Source organism: Mus pahari, chromosome 20, assembly GCF_900095145.1.
Source record: "Mus pahari chromosome 20, PAHARI_EIJ_v1.1, whole genome shotgun sequence".
In the NCBI taxonomy this organism is placed as follows: domain Eukaryota; kingdom Metazoa; phylum Chordata; class Mammalia; order Rodentia; family Muridae; genus Mus; species Mus pahari.
This window is the reverse complement of record NC_034609.1, coordinates 40,388,297-40,411,992: the sequence shown is the minus strand read 5'-3', so window position 1 is coordinate 40,411,992 and position 23,696 is coordinate 40,388,297. Positions and strand designations below refer to the sequence as shown.

General features: G+C 49.2%; 1 protein-coding gene across 1 annotated transcript in view; it reads right to left on the bottom strand.

The window, feature by feature from the left end:
* The window catches only part of Gan (gigaxonin), a 53,275-nt gene that overhangs the window by 19,968 nt on the left and 9,611 nt on the right, over positions 1 to 23,696 (bottom strand). Inside the window, exons 2-5 of the mRNA XM_021220495.2 lie at positions 8,250 to 8,364; positions 4,975 to 5,325; positions 1,760 to 1,977; positions 1,466 to 1,587 (exon numbers count right to left, since the gene is read on the bottom strand). Of these exons, the coding sequence (XP_021076154.1) occupies positions 1,466 to 1,587; positions 1,760 to 1,977; positions 4,975 to 5,325; positions 8,250 to 8,364 (806 nt within the window). The remainder of the gene's footprint in view (positions 1 to 1,465; positions 1,588 to 1,759; positions 1,978 to 4,974; positions 5,326 to 8,249; positions 8,365 to 23,696) is intronic.

The following is a 23,696-nucleotide window of genomic DNA, read 5'->3' as shown; positions in this document are numbered from 1 at the left end:
GAAATTACATAAGGCCCACATGTTTCAGAGACCACAACCACCAGAGACGGTCAATGGATACTGAGGAGAATCAGTTTTCGTCAGAGATGAGTCCCTGATAGTTGAGTTTCCCAATCCTAAATGGTCAACCCTAGACACAAGTACATACAGTCAACACTAACTGACTCAGGAGGTTTTATATACATAGCTATCTATATACCTATATATTTATATACAGGAACATAATTTATAATATATACTATATAGGTACACTTTTATAATATATTTACATATTTATATTTATATAGGTATATATGTATATATATATACACATATATACACATACACACACACATATATATATAAATTATAGAAGAGGAGGTCACTAGTTAAGAGGGGTCATAGGACATGGGAAGAGGTGAAGATAACAGAGGGTGGGATAGGAATAATAAAAATGCAATGTTCTCACGTATGATATTCTCAAAAGATTAAAATAAAAAAAATGTGAGTGTGTGCATGTGTGTACACATGTGCACATGCCATGGACCATGTATGAAGGTCAGAGTTGTTTCTCTCCTTCCACACTCTGAGTCCCAGGCTGTCAGGCGTGGCGGCATGTGCCTTTTCCCACCGTGGCCAGCTCAACTGATTTAAACCTTCTGCTTGTCTAGGAAATTATTCCTACAAGTAAGAGCACCCAGCAGGGGCTCTCAGGCACACTAGGAGCTCTGCTCCTATGGAATAAGAGCAGAAGCAAACACTGGACACAGTGCTGCAGATACCTGAGGTACTGGGTGACCAGGAAGACAAAGGAGCAAAAGTCACCACTGCTCCAAGAAACACAACTGCTGAGGGACACACACAGAACCACTGACAGAGAGACACAGGGATAAATCCCATGGGTGGCCTAACAGGCTCTCAGAGCAGAAAAGTCACTGAGACAGATCAAAAGCAACCATCAACCCCATGACAGAGGCAAAAAGACAGCAGCTGCTGGGCTATAACGACACACCCCTTTAATCCCAGCACTCGGGAGGCAGAGGCAGGAGGATCTGTGTGAGTTCAAGGCCAGCCTGGCCCATAGAGTGAGCTCCAGGACAGCCAGGGCTGCACAGAGAGCCCCCCCATACACCCAGGAAGGACAGAGCTGACAAGGACAAGCAGAGTTCGATCCCTAAGAGCCCATATGTCACCACCATACTGGGTGGTGCTAGAGCTCAAACCCAGGCCACTCAACCATCTGAGCTACACCCCCAGCATTCAATTTTTTTTTTTTGAGACAATATGCAAACATATCCCTAGCTGACTTGAATTCACTATACAGACCAGGCTGGCCTCAAACTCATAGAGACCCCCCTGCCTCTGCCTCCTGAGTGCTGAGATTAAAGCTGTGCACCACCAGGCAAAAATCATACCGGTCTATCTGCACAACCCTGAAATAATGTATGACTTGGCCAGGGCTCTGCTAAAATTGAGCAGACAGTACCTGCTGAAAGAACTCCATGGTTAATTCTCGGCATGCTCAGAGGAGCCAGCTCAATCCACAGCTGCCGGTTAGGGTCATAGAGAGGGCACATACATCGCATGGCCGCTGTGGGTTTCCGTGACCTAAGGAAATACATAATTGATGTCTTACAGCTCCTCTCATGATAACCACTGTCAATCTCAGTACTCTACAGATGGTTAAACATTTATAACAGTCAACTACTGCCACACTTTAGACACAATTACCCCGCACTTTGTGTTGTCACTCTCTCCCCTCCCCCCCAGCCACACTCACACTCTTTCCTCCCCGCCGATGGTCACTATGCACTCCGAGTAGCCCCTGGGCTTGAAGCTGGCCAGCATGGCCTCCCCCTGCTGTGGCTGGCTGAGCGGGATGTTGCTGCACTCTTTGACAATTTCTCGCACCAAGGGTTCATTCAGCATCTGCTCCCGCAGGTAGCTGGAATCCAGCCCCGAAACCCAGAGCGCTGACATGACATCCTTCATGTGGACCTGCAGACGGGAGGAGGAGGGACAGGACAGGGATGACACAGGCCTTCTGACACACACGCTCTGGTTCACAGCAGATGGTGTCTGTTAGCAGTCTATTAGCTGATACTATCGTGTCTGTCAGTCCTGTCTGAATATGCACACCAGCCCCTGCCTCTCCTCTCCACACACTCCTGTATGTGCCTGTGTATTTGTGTGTGTGTTTGTATGTGCGCGTGCGCAAGTATGGGTACCTATAGGTCAGAAGAGGGCGTCTGAGTTTCCGGAGCTGGAGTTACCGGCTGTGGGGAGCTGCTCGGTGCACTTTGGGTGCTAGGAACTCAAGCTGGATCCTCTGCAAAAGCGGCAGATGTTCCTAACTGCTTAGCCGTCTCTCCAGCCCCCTCTGAGACACGGTCTGGCTGTAATCTAGGCTGCCTTCAAGCCCACCTTCCTCCTGCCTCAAGCTTCCGAGTCCTGGGTGACAGGCATGTGCCACTCTGCTCTGCACTTTTTTGGTTTTCCACAGACTCTGGGAAGAAAGGTTTGAATGTTTCAGGAGCTCTCCTCAGACTGCAGGTCCCGCCCCTGTGGGTTAAGTGAGTGACACTGTTGTCTCACATGCCTGGACAAAGTGTGACTGAGTCACACTTAAGGGTGCCCTAGGATGGTGACAGCAAGTCCAGTGCGGTAAACCTGGGCAATAGAGGAAATTAATACTGTAAGAAAATCAGCAAAGCCAAAGATAAAAAAAAAAAAAAAAAAAAAAAAAAAAAAAAAAAAAAAAAAAAAAAAAAAAAAAAAAAGAGCTGGGCGTGGTGGCGCATGCCTTTAATCCCAGCACTTGGGAGGCAGAGGCAGGCAGATTTCTGAGTTCGAGGCCAGCCTGGTCTGCAGAGTGAGTTTCAGGACAGCCAGGACTACACAGAGAAACCCTGTCTCGAAAAAACCAAAAAAAAAAAAAAAAAATTCCCCAGAACTCTATAGTAATTCCTGCAATGGTCATGGTTCAAATCTACCTCACAGCTTTGGGTATCTTTGGTCTTGGTGGCTATCTCTGACACTTGGGCATGCTCTGGGTGACTTTGCCACAGATCTCATCAACTACCATCAAGTATGGCCTCTGTGGGTAAAGGGAAACCCTTGAGTTCAAACATATATTTCCATGCCAAAGGACAAAGAACTGTCACATTCCCTAGTGACCAGGCCCACCTGACCCTCGGAGGCAAGGGATGGTCCAGCAGGCTGAGGAGGAACACGGACTCTCAGCAGCCCCAGTGAGTGTCACCTTCCCTAGTTACCTAATGTGATCAGTTAGGTGGTCTCACTGCAGCTCAGACCACAGTGTGGTTCCCGAGTGTGCACCCTCACAGGCTTACAGAATTTGCAAACTACAAGATAACCCCTAAGAAATGAGTCTGCATTGACAAGAGCAGTGAGCAGTGTAATTATACATTCCAAATCTATTCTCCAAAACCATTGCAGTCAGGTGACTGCAGAGAAGAACTGAAGACAAGCTCCACTCTCTGTGGGATTTCATGGGGACCGAAGGCTGACACCCTCTGAGGCCCCTCACCAGCCGTCCCTCCTGGACCTCCTCCACCCAGGTTTTGTTATTTGTTTACTAATTTTCAGATAGACTCTCATCTAGCTCTGGCTGTCCTTGTCCTCAGGGATTCACCTGCTTCTGGGATCAAGGCACCCGCCTATGCCTGGCTAAGCATTCCTTTGCAATTTTAATTTTTTCTCCAAATCAGCTAAGATGCTAGGGCCTGGGGCCACCAGACAACCGTTAGACCCTTACCAGGTGCCCTGGCTCCTTGAGCAAAGGACTGTCAACTAAGCGGCTAGCTAGCCCGCTGCTTTAGATAGTCTGTAGATGCCTTTGAGAGGGAACACAGCTACTCCTGCTGAAGAGAGGGCACTGTGTGGCAACTCCGGCTGCTTGCTGCTAAAGCAAACTCTGGCTCCAGCAAGCATGGCCTTCGCTACAAACAGTTCAGACAGCCTGCACTGGACCTTTGTCCATCACAAGCCTCACTAACCTCCAGCAGCCATTTTCCCTCTGGCCAGAGGGGGAGCATGTCTCCAGTGGCCAGTCTGAGGTTAATGCAAACATTTCTTCATTGGTATGATGGTCTGCTGGGACTGGCACAATTACAGCCATCTCCTCTCTGACACAAACATGAGGGACAGTGCCTTACTAACAGTCCTGAAGGACGGCTGTCATTATCCCAAACACTATTGCTATCCCTCCTTTCTGGCTAGAGAGGAAACCTTTTCATAGCTCCTAGGAGCTGCTCTCCTGGGCCCCCACAGAAGGCTCTCCTTCAGGGGCCCTTCATTCCCGGTTTGGATCTTAGCTGTTAGCCCATGTGAACAGAGGAGAATGGATGAAAATGAACTGGTGGTGGCCATGCAGCGAGAGCAGCAGTAAGACACTTGAAGACGTCCATCGAGTGACCAGGACTGACTGGGGCGTAGGAGATAAGGAAGGCTGTGAAGAGCTGAGGTGGAGGAGTTCCAGAGAGCTGCTAAGATGTAACATCCAAACATCTCAGATATCCTAGGCCTGAGAGATATACTTTCAACTCTGTAGCAGCTGAGGGTCCTACACCTGAGGGCCCTCAGGAGCTATAACAGCTGTAGGTAGGAACCCTGCTGCCCACTGCTGCTAGAAGCCCAGGACTATGACAGCTGTCAAATGCCAGGGCCACTGGTAATTAAAGTTCCCGCAAGAGGTCTCCAACCTGAGTATCTGCAGCTACAGGCTGCTGGCTCTCAGGGCTGGAGTGTGAGCCTTTGGGTCTATTCAGTACCTTGGTGTGGACACTTGAGGACCTGGGATTGCCATCATTGGGAGTGTTCTTCCTTGCCATCTGGGTAGACCAGAAGGACCCCTGCTAACACTCTGAGGCTAACAGCTTCAGCCATAGACCACATCCCTACCCATCCCGAGAAGTAAATGAACACATTCATGAGAAGGACCCCCAGGCCATGTCCTGAGGGGACAGCAGGTACCTTCCTCATCTCTACATCATGTGCTATCCACCGAATCACCGCCTCGAACACGTATCTCTCATTGCCAACGTTCAGCTTCTCGAGAGAGATCACTTCTTTGAGCTTCTGTGGACTCAGCTCCAGGAACTCCTCCGTGCTGCTGACATCTCGGAAGTGGGTCTCCAGGTATTCGGTGGCCAGGTAATGCACGTGGTGCAGGCAGTAGTGCAGCGCAAAGTCCCGGATGCCAATGCAGTTCTCTGCCGCTATGCAGCCCTCCAGGAACTCACAGCACAGCGTTTTAAGGTCCGTCAGTAGTAGCAGGTCGGCTGCCTGCACAACATCTTGGATTGTATCTTCATTTAACCTGATCTGTGAAGATTACCACAAGCATTTTATAGCTGCATCTAGACAAACAAAACAAAACAAAACCCACAAACCACTAACCCTGTAGTCTGGCCCACAGGAATTCCCCAATTGTTTCTTTTAGTTTTAAAGATTTAGTTTCTTTTTTGTTTTGTTTTGTTTTTCGAGACAGGGTTTCTCTGTGTAGCCCTGGCTGTCCTGGAACTCACTCTGCAGACCAGGCTGGCCTTGAACTCAGAAATCTGCTTGCCTCTGCCTCCCAAGTGCTGGGATTAAAGGCATGTGCCACCACTGCCCGGGAAAGATTTAGTTTTAATTATGTGCATGAGCACATGGATGCAGGTGCCTGCAGAGGTCAGAGGCAGTGGACCCCCATGAGCTGGAGTTACAGGCAGTTGTGAGGTGCCAAGAACTGAACTCAGGTCCTCTGCAGGAGTAAGAAAGAGCTCTTCACCACTGAGCCGTCTCTCCAGCTCTCCAACCCCCAGTGTACAGGTCAAAGGTGACTAAGTATTGTTGACCCCACACTGCACATGTTTCAATAGTCTGAGGTATCAAGGGGCCTTATCTTTTTTTAAATTAAAAAAAAGTTATTATATATACAGCAGTCTGCCTCCATGCAGGCCAGAAGAGGACACCAGATCTCATTATAGATGAGCCACCATATGGTTGCTGGGGATTGAACTCAGGACCTCTGGTTAACCTGAGCCATCTCTCCAGCAAGGGTCCCTATCCTACAGCAGATATACCTGACCTGTTTGTTTGTTTTGAGACACAGTTTCTCTGGGTATCCTGTGCTGTCCTAGAACTTGCTCTGTACAGCAAGCTGGCCTCAAACTCAGAGTCCTATCTCTTGAGTGCTGGGATTAAAGGTGTGCGCCGCTGCCTCTGCCACCAGCAATACCACCCTGCTGATGCGTCTGATTTCATTTCACCTGTCCAGGCTTTCCCTTCCTGTGCCAGCATGATTGACTGCTGACGGGACCATATGCTCACATCAGCAATTCACACAAAAACCTGACTGAGCATTTGGGGTCAGTTATGTTCTGCTACTAGTGGGAACTGGAGTTATCTGTTCCTGTCTACTGAGTGGAATGCCAGGTGGGTGCAAGCTTTGGGTCTCCACAGTAGCCCTGCACTCAATGCTTGAGCCTCAAACCTCCTTCTGGGTCAAACCCATAATGTACACACTACTGACTACTCTTCATTTCTGATACATTCTCCCCAGTTTCCTGACTGATGCTTCTTCTTCTTCCTGCTTCACACTTCTCCATGCAACACACACAACTCCCCAGGCTTCGCTGCTTCAGAAACGAGGGAGTTCAGGGTCCAGCAAAAACCATTTTACCAGACTCTATACATTTTTATACTGCAGACTTCAAAATGTGGTATCACTAATTGCCTCAGAAACTGAGCATAGAAGTGTGGAAAATCAATAAGAAAAATGTCCTGCCCTGAGGACATCAATAACTTTTTCTGCTTTTTAAATTTCTGTTTTATTTTATGTGCATTTGTGATTTGCCACTGGCTGTGCTCACAACTGCACTGACCTCGCCCTGCCTGGCTCCTCCTGCTACGCGGGGTCTCTATGATTTTAAGGGCTCTAACTTCATCCATTTTAACAAGCACACATGTGCACACCTGCTGCCTTGTGTTTGGGGGAGAGTTTCCCTACACTGTTTTCCCAGTGCTATGAAATCACACTACACACTTCAGCAGGACTGGAATCCCTGAGTGTGTAGACAGAATGGATGCATCTAGAAAAGTCAGTTAATGCACTCCAAACACTTAACAGCTGGTCAGAAAGGGGAAGTTGGGAAACAGCAGTGACAAAGGCTCCAATGGGCAGGGCAAAGGGCGAAATCTTGGAGAAAATGAGGCAGAACACAGTCCCACACACGTAAACGTACGACACACTACTCTGCTCTCTGGCCAATGTAACTACTCGACTTGTCTTTTCTGTTTGTTTTTTAAAGATTTATTCCTATTTGTGTGTATGTGTGTGCACTTGCGATCGTGTTGCACCAGAAGATCCCCCGAAGCCAGAGTCCCAGGTGGCTGTGAGCCGCCTGCTGTGGGTGCTGGGGACCTCTCAGCCACTGACCCATTTATACCTGCTCAGGGTCTTAAGAGTCCTATGCTAGGGGGCTGGAGAGATGGCTCAGCGGGTAAGAGCACCCGACTGCTCTTCCAAAGGTGCAGAGTTCAAATCCCAGCAACCACATGGTGGCTCACAACCATCCTTAACAAGAGCTGACTCCCTCTTCTGGAGTGTTTGAAGACAGCTACAGTGTATAATAAATAAATAAATCTTTAAAAAAAAAAAAAAAAAGAGTACTATGCTAGAACCTAAGTTCATAAAGAGGACAGGGCTGGGAGGCAGGAAGAGAAAGCAGTCCAGTGGCTCACCATTTCCTGCCTGCGTATTATCACATCTCCAGAAACAAGGTGGCACAGAGTCAAGGAGAAGCAGGAAGACACAGCAGGGGTGGGGGAAACACATGACCACCAGTGAATACTATGCTAAGGGTAGCTTTCAATGGGAGCTGCCTTTCACTGCAATGCCCTAGAAGAAACTGTTTCTATACAACAAGTCCCAGTGACAGAGATGCTTCTATTTCCATGACGACCGAGAAGGATCAGACAGAGTGGATGTTGTTGTGCAAGACCAGACTCAAGATGTGGTGGCCAAAGAGTCGGTGGTGAAGGGTGTTCCGAGTCCTTTCTAACCTCAGCCTGGAGGGTGGAGCTCAGAAGAGCACGGACTGGGATTTGATCTATGATCTGTGCTGCTCCTTTAGGGACAGAGTCCAGAAGAGCGTGCGTGTATGTGGGGCCATCGCCAGGGAGATGGCAGAAGATGCCATGGCAGTGCCACTCTGAAAGCTGCTAAGTCTCTTCCGGGTCTTGCCCCATGGGTCTCTCCATACCTGCCCACTGAAGATGTAGTCCAGGATCTCCCTCATAACCATTACCGATATCCCTTCAAGTTCAATCTTATAAGTGGATCCGTCATCTTTTGGAGGATTATAGTTTAACTTTGTCCTAAGAAAGGGAAAAAAATGTAAAATTTCTATGAACCAACAGAAACAACTATAAATACATATGCACTCAACACATACTGCGTAGCAAACATACTTCCACTTAGAGGACTTACTTAACTTCAGATCAATATACACAGCTTTAGCTAAAGCCATTGGTCCCAGGACAAAGATGCTACTTCATCGTTTTTAAAGATTTGCTTTTCATTATGTGCATGTGTGTCCTGATGTGTACAGGTGCTCATGCAGGTCAGAGGTAACGCTTCCTCTAGGAGCTGTTGTAACAGGAGTTACGAGCCAGCTGACGTGATGTGGGTACCAGAAACTGAACTGAGGTCTTCAGCAAGAGAAGAAAGCCAAGGGTACAACACAAGGAGACAGACACTGTCTTTAATTAAAAAAAAAAAAAATGGTGCTGGAGAGATGTGTACTGGATAGCTTTGTGTCAACTTGACACAGTTGGAGTTATCACAGAGAAAGGAGTTTCAGTTGGGGAAATGCCTCCATGAGATCCAGCTATAAGGCATTTTCTCAATTAGTGACCAAGGGGGGAGGTTCCCTTGTGGGTGGTGCCATCTCTGGGCTGGTAGTCTTGGGTTCTATAAGAGAGTGGACTGAGCAAGCCAGGGGAAGCAAGCCAGTAAAGAACATCCCTCCATGGCTTCTGTATCAGCTCCTGCTCCCTGACCCGCTTGAGTTCCAGTCCTGCATCCTTTGGTGATCAACAGCAGTATGGAAATGTAAGCCAAATAAACCCTTTCCTCCCCAACTTGCTTCTTGGTCATGATGTTTGTGCAGGAATAGAAACCCTGACTAAGACAAGATGGCTCTGTTGTTAAGGGCACTGGCTGCCCTTTCTGAGGACCTAGGTTTGATTGCCACCATCCACACGGCAGCTCATAAGCCCTATAAGTCCACTCCCTGGAGATCAGACACCCCCTTCTGGTCTCTGTGGGCACTGCATGCATGTCATGCACAGGCACATTTATACGCATAAGAGAAACATAAATAAAATCTTTTTAAAAGGTTAGAAAATAGGGGAGATACCCTAAGAAAACTGGAAGGTGAATTCAAGAGGTTGGATTTAAGGTAGGACTGTCTCCTCGTCACAGACCAAACTATGTAACAAGTACCTGTGTGTGGAGAAAGGCAGGCTCAACCCAAGGTGGATCATTATACTGCTTGAGGATGCTGGGTGTGGGGATGGCTTCTCACAAGCCCTCAGGAAGAAACCAGGCCACAAAAGAGGGATGAAGGTCAGAATAGCTGTCTACGTTACATACAGAAAGACTGAGTGTCTGGGAGAAAGAGACCAGTACTTGGTAGGCAGAGGCAAGCATTCCTTTATAAGTTCCTGGCCAGGGAGGGCAGTATAGTGAGACCTTGTCTCAAAACAAACAAAAGCAAAGAAAAGGAACCACCAAAACATAACACAACATACAAATAAACAAAGAGCCCAAAAGAGATTTTTTTACAAATAAAATCCAGGACAGAATATTTTCAGTTACACAGTCACCAAACAATCTGTCAGCCTTTCAGCGAATGTGCCTGGGAAGTGTGTCCCCGCCGACCAAGGAAACCCAGAAAGGAGGCATGCACACAGTGCAGACATGCTGCCAGTGTGCTGAAGACACTGCTCCTCAGCCTGGGAGAGCAGCGGAAGCTAAGGTGAAGAGCAACTCCTGGATCAGCAGCCAGGGGCCAGCACAGGAGGCCCTGCAGGCGTCTCCAAAGGATCTATAAAGCAGGTAGTCACGTGGCGCTGCTCCTCTTGGTATTTAAATCTCCTGACTGCTTACTAGCCACAGCTTTTTCCCGAGCAAATGTTTCCTGGGCCCCCATTTGTGACACCCTCGGGTCTGTCTACGTGCCTGAGAGTAAAGAGGAAGCAGCGGACAAGCTTCAGTCAAGGGACAGCATGAGCAACGCCAAAGTCTCCGGAATGCACCTTGTGCGAGCAAGCCTGTCTCCCAGCCACCTTTACCACTGACATCTGTCTATCTGTCAGAGCCACGGTGCTGGTGGCGTGGCCAGTCAGCTCCCAATTCACCCTCTGCTTGCTCTGTCAAATGGGGCCGGGTCTTTTATTAAAGCATTGTCCCCCTCAAATGAGGGAGTGCTAAGGCCGCCAGGAGAGGGAGGGCAGTGGGAACAAAGCTAAGGAAAGAAAACTACAAGACAGACAGCGGAGCTCCCTGGTTCTGAGGTATTGCCTGGGAGGCTCCCACAGTGAAGGTCTCTCCTGCCTCAGGCTCCTGCACTGTCCAGCTATCCAGAGGCCACCTTCAGTCACCTCCGCCCCCCTTCCCAAGCACCTTAGAAAAATCAATTTCCAGCAAGTTTTGCCAGTGTGGCCATGCAGTAAGCCACAGGCATGTCCTGTACAAGATCAGCTCAGAGGTCAAAGCTGCTGCCTGGATCCGTTATTCCTCCATTTTAAAGGTTCCTCTTGGACTAGCCAACCCACTGCTACCCCAATCTCCTGTTAGAATGACCAATTCTTTGTTCAGGGTCAGGGAGACCGCTCAGCAGGTAAAGGAGGCTGAAAATCTGGTGGACAAACAGAAATGACTTCCCAGATCATCCTCTAACCTTCACATATGCTGCTGCACACACCTACCAGGGAACACTCGCCCACCCTCTACCCGTCCCTAAATAAATGAAATGAAAACAATTAATAAAGACCAGAGTCAAAACCCAATAGTGATGGCCACAGTACACACCTTTAATCCCAGCACTCAGGAGGCAGAAGCAAGCAGATTTCTGTGAGTTTGAGGCTAGCCTGATCTACAGAGCTCGTTCCAGGACAGCCAGAGCTACAGAGAAACCTTGTCTCAAAACAAAACACCACACCAATAATATATATATAGAGAGAGAGGATTGTACAGTTAGAAGCATTTACTGCTCTGGCAGAGGACCTGGGTTCAGTTACCAGAACCTGCGAGGCAGCTCAAAACTACCTCCTAACTCCTGTTTTAGGGGACTCTGTAATACCCTCCTCCTTCTGGTCTCCTGGGGCACAGCGACATATACAGTGCACATACCTATAGGAAAGCAGGTACTCATATATAAAATAAAAGTAAATAAACCTTAAAAACAAAAAAGAAAACTCTAAACTTTCATGTTCACCTTTCTGTGTGGTTTCTCTGACCTAGATGGAGACACACAGGGCTATTAAAGATGCACTTAGCTGGGGGGAATTTTTCTCACCTTAATGTACTGTTCAAAGAAGACCTGGCTGTGATATGTGTTGCAGACAGCAGGTTGAGGGAGCTACAACTCATTTTAAAATGACTATACTGCTACATGTTTTCCCAACAAGAGGGGATCTATTTTAGATTGCGTCATTTTTCTCAGACACAGACGACTAAGAGGAGAGAAAACTGACCAGCTAAAATATGTCAGGAGTCTTAAAATGCGGTCACATCCAGAACCCATGCCAAATGAATTGTATACGCCACACATTTGGAGGTTAAATAACAAAACTAACCTTAACTATGCTTTAAACTCACCTGTCCTTCTATGCTACCCCTGCGCCCCCAACCCAGCACTGTCTGAGCACACTTAATCGCTCCCGCCCATGGCTGAGAATCTGCAGACTCCTCCTGGGATGGGTAACACTGCTACATCTAAACTTCCCCTTCCCTATGACAGTCAGGTCCAAATTCATGTGTGTCTGTGTGTATGCATGTGCGCGCGTGCACACACACACGCACATGCGCTTATGTGACAAGTGCCTGTACATGTGTGCTTACATCCTAGTTTCCTTGTCAGGGTCTCATGTATTTCTAGCTGGCCTCAGACTCACTCAGAGATAACCTCCTGCTTCCACTTTCTGGGATCACAGGTGTGCATCACCACACCTGGCTGGGGTGTGCTGCCACCCAGGGCTCCCTGCATGCTAGGCAGACACTCTGCCACCCGAGCTACATCCTAGCTCTTCTGCTGAGCTCCCAGGCCTAAGGCAAGAATTCTTCCAACCAGGAAACTCGGCAGGTTTGGAAAGAGAAAATGATGCTCTTAAATGTCCCCCTAAAACTCAAGTGTTGAAGGGACAGTCCCCATTGCAATGTGTCCAGGGCCTTTGGGAGACGACTAGATCATGAGGGCGAGCCAACCCATTTGTAGACTCAGAGCTTTATGAGTTTGGTGAAGGAGTCTTTCTTGAGCTTTGCTCTGACAAGTGTTTCTTCTAGGACGTCCAGCCTCAGCAGATATAAGCAACCAGGGACTGAAGGAATGAGCCCAAGCACACCTTCCCCTTTTGATTTTTTGGGGTATTTCATCTCAGCAATTGGCATGTAACTAACGTAATGCTCCACTACTGTTTGGAAAACATCCTGAGCTGTTAGTTACTGCTGAAGGAGTGCCAGGAGAAAAGTGCCCCTGGGTGAACCTCGCGTGCAACAGAGCTGTGTGAGCATCAGGCAGACAGGAGACTTTCTGATGACTGCATCTGATGCCCTCTTCTGACCTCTGCACACACACATGCAAGCAAAGCACTCACATATAAACCAGCCATGGAAGAGAGTTCGACGGAGCAGTGACAAGCAAGAACAGGGAGCGTTTCTTCTCTGCTGATGCAAACACTCATTTCTAATAAAGGAACCATACTCAGGCAGAACACAGGGGAGGGTGATGTCCACGGAGTGGAGGTGCTGCAGTCTGGGTGACTCATGGCCTGACTCCCACAGCGGCTATGACCCATGTCACATGGGACCCTGTGCTATGAGGCAGGCCCTCTGAGGCGCTCGGAGGAGACAGCCTGGGACAGCACTCTTTACCCTAACTGGCAAACTAGCCATTCATTCTTTTGGAGAAATTTGTTTTACAGATGACCTCCCCCCACCACCACCACACACACACACACACACACTCCTTTTTCCATTTTGTGAATTTCCAGAAACTACACACACACACACACTGTTTAGGGCAGTGAGAGTCTGTGTGTGACCCAGTACTAGCAAATGTGTGTATTCAAACACTTATGTAAGGGCACAAACCACACACCCACCAGAGGGAGCCCACTGAGCCATGGTCTGGGTTACTATGCAGTGGCAACACAGGTTTGTTAGATGTAACACATGTCCCACTCTAGTGAGGATGTGAGAGTACTGGGGAAAGGGGGCTCTGCATTCGGGGGCTCAGGCCTTCTCTGTACCTCCTTCTCAATCCTATTGTGAGTTTACAACTGCCCTAAGACATATGGTCTGGCTAAAGAAGTTTTTTTCTAAAGTTATGTCTGCGTTTTTTAAAGTTGTGCTTTGTACACATAAATGCAGTACCCACAGAGGCCAGAAGAGGGCCCTACATTCCCTGGAACCGGAGTTACAGGTTGTGAGTTGCCTGACTTGGGAGTTGGGAACTTAACTCAGGTTCTCTGGAATATAACTACACACTCTTACCCACTGAGTCATCTCTCCAGTCCCTAAGGTCTGTTTTGTGGAGGTTTTTTTTTTTTCCTTTAAAGATCTTTTCTAGTTCCCAAGTATCATTTGTTGCTAGCATGTCAACACAGACCTTTGATGGCACTGTGTCTAGTAGGAACACAGCAGCGAGCCTCACAGTTCCTCCCACAGACATGGGAGAGTGACAGAGCTCTCAGCTGGAAGCCTAAGCAAGAGGGCTGTGCACTGGAAACTAGAGACCCAGGCCAGCATCACGCAGTCCCACCACTTCCAGCTGAACCAGGAAATCTTAAGAGTGTTTCCTGTAGCCATGCTATAATAGGAGACTGACCATGAACAGGGCCTGTCCGGGGAGAAGGAGGGAAAGAAACTGCATCAGGCTGTGGGACTCTGAATGTAGCGTTTCTAAAACACGTACATATGAATGTGTGCATCTCTGTGGCTAAGTGCATGTTTATATGGGTAGGTGCATGTGGGTACAGAAGAGGGTGTTAGGTCCCCTACCCCTGAGTTGCAGGTAGCTGTGAGTCACTAGACATGGGGGTTGAGCATGAATTCAGGTCCTGTATAAGGGCAGCAAGTGCTCTTAACCACTGCACTGGCCCTGCAGTTTGCAAACGTTGTTTTAAAGGATGGAGTCCCAACAGTCTGTGTGCCGCCCCCTCCACTCCTCCTCCATCTGATTCTTTTTACCCAAGAAGCATAGTATTTATTTACTTTCAAATTTTTCTCTCACACACATCCTTTGAGTCACAATTTGAACAACTTTACGAGCAGTTACCTGGGCTGACCTCACAGAACCTTCTGGAGAGCCACTATAGAGAACCAGATATCTGGGTCTTATCCTAGACCAACTAGGTCAGCCTTAGAGTGCATAATAAGTGTAAGACACACCCTGGCTCTGGCCAGTTCCTGCTGCCCAGAACGCTTCTTGGGCCTCTCCCCCACATCTATAGCTCTGCTTCTTCCCAGCTAGGTGTGGCACAACACCCACAATGGCAGCCTGTGCCCTGCCCTCACTGGCTCTTCCCTGCTTTTATTTTCCCTCACAGGACCGTTCCACTCCTAATGAACTGCACCTGCTTATGCTGACTGCCATGAAAACGGACTGTTCGCACCTCACCTGTGGTGAAGATACGGCCAACCCCACAGGATCTAAAATTAGACTTTGTTAGCCCCTGGGAATGGCTGTGAGGGGCCATCTAGGTGGAAGACCCTGACTCTGGGGGCACCATTCCATGGTCTGGGGTCCCGTGCTGAATAAAAGGAGAAGGCTAGCTGAGTACCAGCAGCATCTCTCTGCTTCCTGCCTGAGGATGCCCGGAGACCAGCTGCCTCAGGCTCTGCGCCTTCCCTGCCATGACTGTGACTTCAAACTGTGGGCCCAGGGGACCCTTTCTTTCCTTCAGTTGCTTTGCCAGGGACTTACATTACTGCAGCAGGAAAACTAACTAACGTACTTCCCCACCCCACCCCAACATTCATGGTATTTGACACATAGTCACCTGACCTGAAGCACACAACCAGAGTGTGTGGGAACCCATGGCTTCCAACCCCGCAGAATCAGTGACTGAAATGAAGTGACCACAGCTGTTGGGACAGGGCGAGAGTGGCCAGCAGGCGATGTCCTCCTACAGCAGGCCAGGCACACTGCAGTCGCACGTGCAAGCACTCAGCTCCTCGCTGGGCTGATGCCCTCCATGGGAACTGCATTGTAGGGCTGCCTGCGAAGGAAGCTCTCGTTTGTGGCTTAGCTAGCCATACCTCATCTTTCTGTGCTTCAATGTCTCATGGTCACTGTCACCAGTGGTCTTCTGGGAAGCCTAGACTTGCAATGCAATACAGACTCCAAAAGGTTTCTAGAGCTCTGGCCTCAGTTCAGGTGATGTCCTGAAGATGACAAGGCCCCTGGGGTCCCGCAGAGGTTCAGAAGCAGCTCCTGCCAGAGCTGTGTCCCACCTCCCCCAACACAGCCCCCAGGCTGTGATGCTGGCACAGGCACAGGGTGTTCTTTCTTTTTCTCAGGGAGCCTAGTCTCCACCGTGAAGAAGGAAACAGCACTGGCTTTGCTCTGCCGCCACACAAGAAAATAAATGTTTATCTTTGAAAGCCAGTGACTTGAAGGAAGATGGAATTTACCTTAAGGAGGCCATGCTTTCTGAAAAGAGACTGTGGGAATTCAGCATGTATTACAACTTAGTAGAGGGCTGGGGAAAGGAATGTTGGTAAATCGTCTGCCAGGGAAGCATGAGACCTGGGACTGGGTCCTCAGCACCCGTGCAGAAGCCATGTGTGGTTATATGTCTGTGCCCTAGTGATGGGGGCTGAGGGTGGAGACAGCTAACAGGTGGGGCTGCGAGACTTTGTTTTAAAAATATTAAATACTCAAAGGAAATGTATGTAAGTGTATTGGTGTTTTGCCTGCCTACTTCTCACAGAGACCAGAAGAAGGTGAAGGATCCCTAGAACTAGAGATGGTTGTGAGCTGCCATATGGGTGCGGGAAATTGAACCTGAGTACTCTAGAAGAGTGGTCCATGGTCTCAACAGCTGAGGCATCCATACATCAGTCTCTATACAATGTGTCTTGACCAAACCCACCCCACCCCCTAGACCCCATAGTACACGCCCCTCCTACCACCACGGCCTTTCTAATAAAAAAACAAAACCCAGTAACCACTGGGTCCAATCAGTGCTGCCTGCCTCCCATGCAACCTACCAGGGGTCACATCCCTGAAAGACATGGCACCCCTTCAAGCAGTGAACATCAACTGCCAACAGTTCCTCTGCTTGGGTGAAGCCTTTCTCATCTCCTCTGGTACTGAGGACAGCTTGGTCCTGTGCAGGTCCCCAGAGCTACTGTGAGGTCACGAGTGCACCAGTCTGTTTTGTCCATAGTCCTCCTCCAAATCCTCCAGCTCTTAGACTCTTTTTGGTCTTTGGCCATGTTCCCTGAGACTTGTGGGAGGCAATACAGCTGGAGCGGTCCTGTCTGAAAGGGGGGGTGGTGTGTGTGTGTAGTGGCCCCTGGCCTCTAGAAGCTTGTGCTTACATGCACGCACACACACGTAAACTACACGTGTGACACACACTCAGGATGCTATGGGGGACATCTAGAGTGTATCTAGGCAGTTGGGATAGGGAGGGAGCGGCAGCAACCCTGGCATCACAGAGAGCATAGGAATGAAGACTCACAGTGACAATGACTCCAAGCAGAAACAGCCACCCCCACCGAGAGAGGGAGACAGCCTGTGACCTCCACAGTACCAACTGCTCGGCTTAGTCTTTCCCTGTCCCAGAGAGGTACTGATAGAACTTCAGAGAGCCAGCCGGTGCTTCCCACTCCAGCAGCTAAGGCAACAGCACTTCTAAACAAAGTGTCAACAAGATCAAATGTGCTGTAGACTCTGGGAGTTTGTGCTTTAACTCCCTTGTGTCAAATGGTACAGTCCACAACTGCCTTCTTTCCAGCCTGCTCAGGGTCTACTCCTCCTGGGGATGGTCCTCTTAGTAAACTCCTCTTTCTGTCCAATTGTGTACAAACACAAACCAATGAATACCAAGGGAGAAAAGGTGTTACAGACTGTAGGTGGATGCTGAAACCAGCAAGACAGTGGGTAAGTATCAACTCCCAGACTGACTTCCTGGTTACCAAGAGAAAGTTGCGTAGGCCAGGAGATGTCTGTGACCAGAGTCTGCTAGTGTCAGGACACCACTGACGGCATGCGGTTTTCCATTTGAAACACCCAGGCGGGCACACTCATACCATGGCTGTTGCTGGAGGCTAACCTCAGCCCAAGCTGGGGGGCACCGTATGAAGCGACTGACAAGTTCTCACCCGGCATCACAGTCATGACACATAGGGAAAGCTGAGAAACCACTACAGGCAGACACTCATCTGTGACGATCTCCACCTTTTCATGGTGATGTCTGTCTGTCTGTCTGTCTGTATGTGTGTGTGCATGCATGCGTTTACATGCACCACCTGAGTGCAGGCACCCCCCACAGGGGCTAGAAGAGGGTGTTAGATCCTCTGGACCCAGAGTTACAGGCCACTAAGTGCTGGGAACTGAATTTGGATCTTCTTCATAGTTGAGGGGTCTCTCCAGCCCCGTGCCTTGCCTTTCTTGATTCCGACTCTGCTGAGCTGGCCAGGTAGCTTGGACAGCACCCTTCAAGCCAGGGTTGGCTAAGTTTGATGGTCTCATGGTGGCTGAAGCCTGGCAGGGATGCTCCTGAACGCTGAGGTGCCCTCATCTCTAGGGGAGACCCTGCCTCCTACTGGTCAGCGGGCAAATGGCTCCAACAGGGTTCTCCACTGCAACCACGAGCTTTCCTTTCATAGGTAATGAACACGTTGGAGATCATATGGGTAAATATAAAGATCCATTGATTTCTCAGACTCTTGCCCAGTGACCTCAGTGCCTACCAGAGGATCTGCCTGCAAAGACCCACCGTTGGTAAGGATGATGTCTACCCCCACCTACATCTCTGTCTACCTTCTCGTCTTCCCCACAACATACACACTGGGGTCTCTTTTAGGTTGCCTAGCCTGGCTTTGAACTCATGACTCTCTTGTTTTGGCCTCCTGAGTGCTTAGCTCCAAGGACCTCTATTTCAGTTCCCTTCACAGATGTTAGCTGACATTCTTTTGTAAGAGGCACACTGCATCTCCTCTCCCATTTGTAAAGTATGTTTGTCCATTTGTTTGTTCATTCACTCATTCATTCAGTCAGTCACAGACACACAATGGCTGTTTACTTTATTCTGATTATAATTCAGCAGGGTCCTTTGTTGCTCGAATTGCTGGAATCCGACCACTACAGTTTTTTGAGGCTGGCTTTTTTTTTTTTTTTTTTTTTTTGGTCCCTCCCTACTTTCTGGCACAAGGCACTTGAGGCTTATGGAGTAGTTTTCCTGCCTTGGCACCAAGCCAACTAGGTCTCTGAAGACCATAGAGTTTTAAATGTTATCTGATTCTACTCTGGAAACCTCTCTCTGGCAGCCACAGGGTGGAGAGAGCTGGGCCAGTGGGGGGCCAACCCAGCTTGGGGCCAATAGGAGCTGGAGGCTGAGTGGGCAGGTATGGCTGGGAGGAGACAGACTCCGGGAAGCAGAGGCCAGAAGGGATGCTTTGGCGTGGATCAGATGCAGAGGGAAAGCAGGGAGGAGGCCTCTTTGTCAGCAGCTCTCAGCTCTCTCCTGGGGAGCCTGTGGTGTATTAAAGGTAATGGAAGGGGTCAGCAAGGTGGCTCAGTGGGTATAGTACTTGTCCTGCAAGCCTAATGACCCTGGAACCTGTAGAAGGAGGGAGTCAACTCCACAAAACTGTCTCAACCTCCACACCCTTGCCAGGGGATATGTACCACCCCACCATATACACATCTAAACATTATTTGTATATATAAATTTGTAAAAAACAAAACAACAACAAAACTAGGGCTGGAGAGATGGCTCACTGGTTAAGAGCACAAACTGTTCTTCCAAAGGTCCTGAGTTCAAATCCCAGCAACCACAGGGTGGCTCACAACCATCTGTAATGAGATCTGACACCCTCTTCTGGTGCATCTGAAGACAACTACAGTGTACTTAGATATAATAATAAATAAATCTTAAAAAAAAAACCAAAAACAAACAACTGAAGGGAATAAGGGCCTGGGGAGGCGGCTCAGTGGGTGTTTGTTCTTATGGCAGGAAGACCTGAGTTCAAATCCTGCGCCTCTCACATGGACACGGTTCCATGTGCCTGTGAGCCCAGGGTTTGAGGGCAGAGATCTTGTCTCAAAAAGTATGTAGATAACAACAGATGAAGACCCACTGTTCTAGGGTGTGTACATACACACAGGGGTGTCCTTCCCCCACACACAAAAGGGAAGGAAGGACAGCTGACTTGGAAGGAGCAGTGTGACCACCAGGGGTGAAGGTGGCCAGGAGCTAGGTAAGTGACCTTTGGGCTTGGGACAGAGGAGAGGGCAGCAAGTGTCTTGGCACAGTTAGAGCTGTTGGGGGAGGTGGCAGAGTAAGGTCAGAAGTGTCTGTATGCCTGACCAGAGCCCAGGGACAGGAAGGAAGAGAGCCAGAAAGTTGGCTGTGGGGGAAACAAAGGTGTCACTGGAGCCAGGAGAGACGGAATGTCAAGAAAATGATGGGCAGCGATAAACAGGCCAAGGAAATGTCTTAGTTTACACTGCATCTGGAGATTACATGCCACAGCTCTTCAAAAACCAGATTCAGTGGAGTCATGAAATGCAGGTTTAATTGCAGAGTAAAGAAAGGCAACAGGGAACTTGCACCAGGAGAGCTGGTTCCCCAAGTCTTAGCTAAGAAGTGGAGGCCAGACACTGTCAGAAGGGACAGACAGCCACTCTGAGTCTCACTGAGGCACATGTGAGGTCAGGCATGGTTTCCAGCAGGGGCAGGGACTCAGCAGAGATTAAAATGACAAGAAAAGGAGACAGAACACAGAATGGGAGCTTGAAGAAACAGTTCCACGTAAGTGAGGGGGTGGCGGCATCCACCCTGAACACAGAAGACGGTAAGAATCACCCAAAACAGCCAACAGAGAGCCTCAGGGCAGTGATGGTGGAGCGAAGGACAATGAGTACCTGCTATCATAGTGCTAGGAAGGTAGAGACAGGAGGACCCTGGGCTCACCAGAAGCCAGTCTAGCTGAATTGGGGGGCTCCAGCTCAGTCAGAAATCCTGCTTCAAAAGATAAGGTTGAGAGCAATAGACACCCAAAGTCAACCTCTGGCCTTGGCATGGCACATCGCTTGCATGCACGCGCGCGCACGCGCACGCGCACGCACACACACACACACACACACACACACACACACCTCAGATAAATAAGTAAAGGAAGAAGGGAGGGAGGGAGGGAGGAAAGGGAGGGAAGGCAGGCAGGCAGGCAGAAGAGAGCGATGGAGGAAGACATCTCCTTTTCTTGTCATTTTAATCTCTGCTGAGTCCCTGTACCTGCTGGAAAGCATTTTTATTGACAGAAGATTTGACGTGAAGTAAGTTCCAGGCCAAGCATGAACATAAACAGTAAGCACACAGACATGACTCCAGGATCACACCGGCTCACCACTCACAATCAAAAATAAACTGAGCTGGACTCTCATGACATCTTTTTATGCATGGGAAATACATTTTCTAAATTTAAGTACGGTTTTTGTAACTTCCTAGTCAGTAACATTTCCATTTTCAAAGACAAAGCTGGAAAATGCATGTTAAATTTCAAGATGAGCTCAAAGGCAGAAGGGTGACCCAGCAACTTTTGAAGCAAATTCTTCTAGAATGAAACAAGCCAGAGTCTTGCTCTGGCCACACCCCAATCTTCTGAAAACACACGAGAGGTGCATTCATGACGAGACATGCGGACATGTCCAGATTTTCTCCTTGGGAATTGTTTTTCAAGATGTCATTGAAAAGTGGCTCCTTCAATGACCTTGAGACCTCATGCAAAAGGTCATGTCAGAAGTATAGCTTTTTGCTCTGGCTACTGTGTGTGACATTTACTTTGTAGTCTGGAGGCCAAAAGGCTGAAGACAGGTGCCAGGCTGCCCAGGCTCCTCCATGATTGACTTTATATAGCAGACAGAGAGATGGAATGGGGTTGGGAGGGATGTGGGCTAACGGGCCCCTCCCTCATTAACAAAGGGTTGCTCGGGTTCTTTGCTACAGTACACAAATGGCACTAAATACCACAGACACGCCAGGAGGAAGGAGAGGAAGAAGAAGAGGAAGAGGAGGGAGACAGCAAGCCTCCTGAAGAAACATAAGGGGACAGCAGAAGTTCTACAAGTTCATCCTTTCTGAGTGCTCCGTGAGCTTTAAGGGCTGTCTGTTCTGCCTGAGTAGGATCAAGAGAAGCTCGCACCTCACACACGTGGAGGTGGCTCCAGGACCAGCTCCTGTGTAGCAGCCCTACACTCCAGCTTCAAGCCACGTCTTTGCTTCTGGCAGCTCCTTAATTTATAGCCCGCTGCTATAACCGTCTTCAAACAACTTGAGGCTGCACATGGCTTTCCAAAGTGTTGTCAAGGGAACGGATGCTTCTCCTCTAAGTCCCCAGCCAGCCCTGCTGGAACAGCGGCTCACTCACTGCTGCTGCTGTTTCTGAATACAGAGTTTGATCTCTTCTCTCGGGCCTCTCGGCACCAGAGCTGACCATGGTGTGGAAGTCAGCACACCAGGACCCCCTCATCAGTTACCCTTTGTGGTATGACGGCGACTCTGTCCTCCTTCCGTTACTAACACATACTCAGCCACGGAGCAAAATGCTTTGGCCAAAAGTTTCATCTTACGGGGTGGTACACACAGCATCTTGAAGGCCAGCATCAGTACTTACAGGTTACACCTATGTCCCTCTCAAACATAAAAGATCCACTTATGACTATAGCACCTCTGGTCTGGAAATACAAAATGATGGGCTTTCAAAACCGCCAGCCCAACTGTCTGTTCCCTCTGCTGGGCAAAGGACTGATGGAGGGCAGGCTGAAGCACTCTGCCACACGTTAACGGGGCCTGTGCAAGGGAGGAAATGATTTGGCAGTGCTGGGAAAACATTGTCCACAGAGGGATATCTGAAGCAGGCCTATGTTTGTGTGTGTGTGTGTGTGTGTGTGTGTGTGTGTACATGCATCTAAGTGTAGGACAAATGGACATCTGAAACAGATCTGTGTGTGTGTACCCTATGCGTGTGTGTGCATGTGTGTGTGTGCTAATGCATGTGGAGGGCAGAGGCCCGTAGGGTCTTTGTCACTCTCCGCCTTGTTTTGAGGGATGAAGTATCTGACTGAACCTGGAGCTGACACCTTCAGTGACAGTGACTGACTGGCCAGGGAGCTCTGGTAGTCATCTGTCTCCCCCTTCCCAGCACTGGGATCTGAACTCAGTTCTTAATGCTTACACGACAAGCACTTTGCTTTCTGAGCCAGCTGAAGCAGGTCTTTAAGGATGGACATGAATTTACCGGTCTGAAGGTAGCTGGAAAGGCAGACAGCAGCCCCAAGGCTGGTCAGGAGTTCCATGCACAGGAGGGCGAGGCTCCGATGGACGGTTATCTCCTGGCCTCAACAACTGTGCTATTCCCACTTAGTTTAATGGTTAGGTCCCCCACCCCTGCACTGAAACAGGAGCCAGCTGATTTCTCCTCAACCCTGACATCAGCCAAGCTTGGGGCCTCACCCTTGCCATGGGAGGAGGGCTCCATTCTTGCCCTTGCCAGGCCGCACAGCAGACAATTCTCCACCACATTCCAGGAGATGTTCTGTAATGACAGCAGCTCAGGACTGAAGAAGGACCTAAGCCAAAGAGACCCCGCCTGCTAGAACACTCTGCCTCCCCCCCCCATGCACCCTCACTGTACTGGGTCCAGTCACATGTCAGCTCACAGTCTCCTGTCCTGCGTGGCCGTGCACCTGTTCTATCTGAACCCCACAGACCCGTCTCCCCCTCTCTCCACAGCTTCTTTACACGTGGCTTTCTTCAGGTTAAACAGCCTTTGTTCCACATCAGGCAGGTTCTACCCTATAGGAAAGTCCTACAGGGCCCTAACCTCATTCCCAGCATCAGTGGTTCGAGCACTTTTCATAGGTGGAAACGCAGACATCTCAGCGAGGTAGGGTACCACCTTGGTGCCTCCTATTCCTCTCCTCCAAGTCCCAATACAAATAGCACCGATCCAGCCCCTGCTCCATCCACAGCCCAGCCCTGGACCAAGGTCCTTACTTCCCATCAGAAAAACAACAGCCTCACACAGGGCTGCTTCTACCCAGACTCCTCTAACCTGTTCTCAAGTGACCTTAAAAGAAATGCACAAACAAGACTAAAGATTCTCTTTCAAAGAAGCTTCCAGTGCCATTCACAACCTGTCCGCTCTACCCTGAGCCGAGTGATATCAGGAATGTGCTCTTTTATCTGCG